The sequence below is a fragment of the Trichinella spiralis genome (genome assembly GCF_000181795.1).
Source record: "Trichinella spiralis strain ISS 195 chromosome Unknown Scfld4704, whole genome shotgun sequence".
Lineage (NCBI taxonomy): Eukaryota > Metazoa > Nematoda > Enoplea > Trichinellida > Trichinellidae > Trichinella > Trichinella spiralis.
The window spans coordinates 1-1,195 of record NW_003531643.1 but is presented as its reverse complement, the minus strand read 5'-3'; the positions used below and the strand labels follow the sequence as shown (position 1 = coordinate 1,195).

Below are 1,195 nucleotides of genomic sequence, written 5' to 3'. Positions count from 1 at the left end.
TTCTCAATGAATACCGCTTCTGTTTGGATGTTTAATGAAGAACGCTTCGACGAGATTTACTAGCTGATCAAACTGCTTTTGATGGATTTTTTCACGCTTCTTTTCTTATTACGACGAGATTTTCCTCCACTTTTAGATCTTTGTCGCATTGCGACTTTACGGGCCACTTTCTTGCCAGGGCTCTTCTTTCTTCTAATACTCTTTGATCTCGAACGTGACCGCAACGACTGCAAACACGTTGGGCAAATTATTTCTGAGGGAGCTTCATCTCCATCTAATTGTACAGCTGATGGTCCTTTCTGCAATTTTAATCTTGATGATGGAACCACGATTTGATGAGTAGAACGCTTTGGGGTTTGACTTCTTGATATTGAACGTCTTCGAGGACGGGTAAGACTACCGCTGCGACTACTCATACTTCGTCGGGTGCTACTGCGACTGCGACTTCGACTATAACTACGAGCAGAGCGCGCCATTGTCGAACAGGGTATGGACCACACAAGCGATACGACTGAACAACTTTTGTTTGAACATCACTTATATTGGCTATATTGCACTTTAAACAATATCACTTTAAATCAAAATTGTTTAAACTTATTTTTAAAGTAGGTTACGAATAAAATGATCATTATTATTACTTCAGTTTGATACAGTAAAAACATTGTAATTTATGAAAATAAATGATTCAGTAAGAAGAACTTTGACATAAATTATGAAATATGAAATTGGTTCTAAAAAGAGTTTCCATTGTTAATGTTGTTGTTAAACGTTCATTTCATTTCATTTATTGGACCTTTGCGCAGTTGTCCTATTGGCTTTCCTTTCATGCAAAAGATTGCATCAAATGCATCAATTCTGTGCTGCCATAGTCAATGAAACAGAATTCCTCCTCAGATGAGATACGAGAACAGGTAACGAAGGGGATGGAATATCTTTGCTGTAATACTGATTAGGTGACGTTTGTTGCCAAACACGTTCAGATCTGCGTTCGACTGTATAAGATAAGAAAAGTCATCTTTCTCCGCGTTTCATGTTATTCAAGAGCTTTTAACATCCGACTGCTGCTTTCTTTTCTCACGTGTTCAGGTGCTTAGCCTGTAGAACTGCATGGTGGTTACTGGCACATTTTGCTAGATGGAAAACCCCCAGCTTCATTACTGTTCGCAATTGCGTCAACACCCGAGAAACCCTTCTT

General features: G+C 38.9%; 1 protein-coding gene across 1 annotated transcript; it reads right to left on the bottom strand.

The window, feature by feature from the left end:
• Window positions 1–59: 59 nt before the first annotated feature.
• Tsp_13395 (conserved hypothetical protein) lies at window positions 60–476 on the bottom strand. The gene has a single exon (XM_003367177.1). The coding sequence runs from the start codon at window positions 474–476 to the stop codon at window positions 60–62; it is 417 nt and encodes a 138-aa protein (XP_003367225.1).
• Between the last annotated feature and the right edge of the window lie 719 nt (window positions 477–1,195).

Excerpts from the sequence above, each read along its gene's own strand:
- Tsp_13395 (XM_003367177.1), bottom strand. The coding sequence starts at position 476 with ATGGCGCGCTCTGCTCGTAGTTATAGTCGAAGTCGCAGTCGCAGTAGC.